Source organism: Arachis ipaensis, chromosome B4, assembly GCF_059453495.1.
Source record: "Arachis ipaensis isolate K30076 ecotype BB chromosome B4, ASM5945349v1, whole genome shotgun sequence".
In the NCBI taxonomy this organism is placed as follows: Eukaryota; Viridiplantae; Streptophyta; class Magnoliopsida; order Fabales; family Fabaceae; genus Arachis; species Arachis ipaensis.
In genome coordinates, this window is record NC_142439.1 from 124,323,569 (window position 1) to 124,325,475 (window position 1,907).

Below are 1,907 nucleotides of genomic sequence, written 5' to 3' on the forward strand. Positions count from 1 at the left end.
AAAAGAAGAACTATCCTTGAGGAGAAGAGGAAGAGGCAACGAACAGTAGATTTGGAGACATCAGAGCAAATTTAGGGTTATTTACTCGACAAGTGGAGCTACCAATGAACGACAAATGTTACACTCCAATGTTTGACAAGTGGCAATTATAAAAAGAGAATAATTTATATTATCTAATAGATTATTATACATTACACATTGTGCAACAGGGATCTGGGTTCAATAGACTATTACACTTTATAATGTTATTGCACCCGAAGCTTTCTTCTTTTATTTGGCATTTTAAATTGTTTATTCTAATTTCTAACCCTCCCTTTAAATACTCTCTCTCTCCATCTTCTTCAGCCATTTTTTGAAACAAGAAAGACTAAAGTCTTCTTTTAAATACTCTTTCTCTATCTTCAGCCATCTCAGAAACAAAAAGGAGTCAACCCTCCCTCTAAATACTCTGTCTCGTTTTTTTGTGAAAAATCATACACCGAAAATCAAGCGTAATGGCCAAAACATTTGACTACTCGCTCGATGTCAACCCAAGAAAACTGGCATGGAGTTTCAACGTATATTTGGTGATAATTTGGGAGGTTCCAAACAAGTACAATGAAAAGGAAATTTGATCAATAGAGATGATCCTCCAGGACAGTAAAGTAGCCAATCTTTTTATATATAGCAGTTATTGTGCAAGTATTTGTTTTTTAATTTACTGATACTTATTTCTCCCTTCTCCGCTAATTTTAGGGCGATAGGATTCATGCATCCATACCCAAGTGTGTTGTTGCTAGGTGGAGAGGCAATATCTTTGAGTTCCAAATGTACGTTATGCGTAACTTCATAGTTGTGGGCAACAAAACTAAGCCAAGGACTACCAATAGCAACTGGATACTAATGTTTTTCCAACGGATAACGGTCACACATGTAAACAACCCAAGCTATCCTCTTGAAGCATTCCGTTTCAGGTCTATTTCGGATTTGTTGAATGCTGAAAGATTGGACGATACATATCTGTTTGGTGAGTATTACTTACACTGTTTCAAAAGTTGTTGTGTGAACTTTGTTCGAAATCTATTTTTTAAGATTGATAGTCATAACTTATTGATGGTTCCTGCTCTTTAGACATGATTGCTGAAGTAGTTGGAAAGGAAGATCCAGGGGATTTGGTTACCAGTACAGGCAAGGAAACCAAATGTATGGCTGTTGTGTTAGAAGACTTAGAGTATGTGCTATTTTTGAAAATTGACTTTTCACATATTTCCAGACTATAAAATACCATAATGCATCCTTATGTTTTCAACAGGAACAACAGGATTGGGTATACTTTGTTTGGGGAGATGGTGGATCAAATCCGACCACACCTTGAAGAAGGAAGTGTGGAACCCCTTATTGTTGTGCTGTAATTATTCAAAGCATCCCGGTGGAACGGCAAAACCACTGTTCAGAGTCACTTTTACATCTCCAAGATCCACATTAATACATCACATTTCTTCGCTCCTAAAGTTAAAAATGATACATCACATTTCTTCGCTCCTAAAGTTAAAACAAAGCTGCAAAAGCTACTTTGTGAAGCTACTAATCCATGATACATAACAATGTCTGAAATTCTTAGGTAAGCAATTGAGTATGTGTAATGACTTAAGGTGGTGATTATAGTATCATTTCCTCTTGTTATATACCTCATCTAATAAAAAAAGAGAGAAAGAAAAACCAAAGCCTATTCCACCATTTGCTAGAAATGAATTATACCTTCACCAATAAACTTACCAACACCAGAACAAGGTTATATTGACTAGATTCATATATGTTTTCAAGATTAACTTTTCCAAGCAAAACTACTACAGTTGATAGTTATTAGCTCAAGCCAAAAAAGTTAATTAGGCTTTTAAATTTGAATTTAACACTTTTTTTACATACCT

General features: G+C 35.1%; 1 protein-coding gene across 1 annotated transcript; it reads left to right on the forward strand.

Annotated features, from left to right (window-relative positions):
- The first annotated feature begins 494 nt into the window (after positions 1-494).
- Positions 495-1,391, forward strand: LOC107636800 (uncharacterized). The gene is made up of 4 exons (XM_016340282.1): positions 495-557; positions 736-1,006; positions 1,111-1,210; positions 1,292-1,391. The coding sequence occupies exons 1-4, from the start codon at positions 495-497 to the stop codon at positions 1,389-1,391; spliced, it is 534 nt and encodes a 177-aa protein (XP_016195768.1).
- Positions 1,392-1,907: the final 516 nt, after the last annotated feature.

Coding starts and splice junctions, on each gene's coding strand:
- LOC107636800 (XM_016340282.1), top strand. CDS start 495: ATGGCCAAAACATTTGACTACTCGCTCGATGTCAACCCAAGAAAACTG. Junction 558..735: donor AACTGGCATGGAGTTTCAAC/GTATATTTGGTG, acceptor CGCTAATTTTAG/GGCGATAGGATTCATGCATC. Junction 1,007..1,110: donor GGACGATACATATCTGTTTG/GTGAGTATTACT, acceptor CCTGCTCTTTAG/ACATGATTGCTGAAGTAGTT.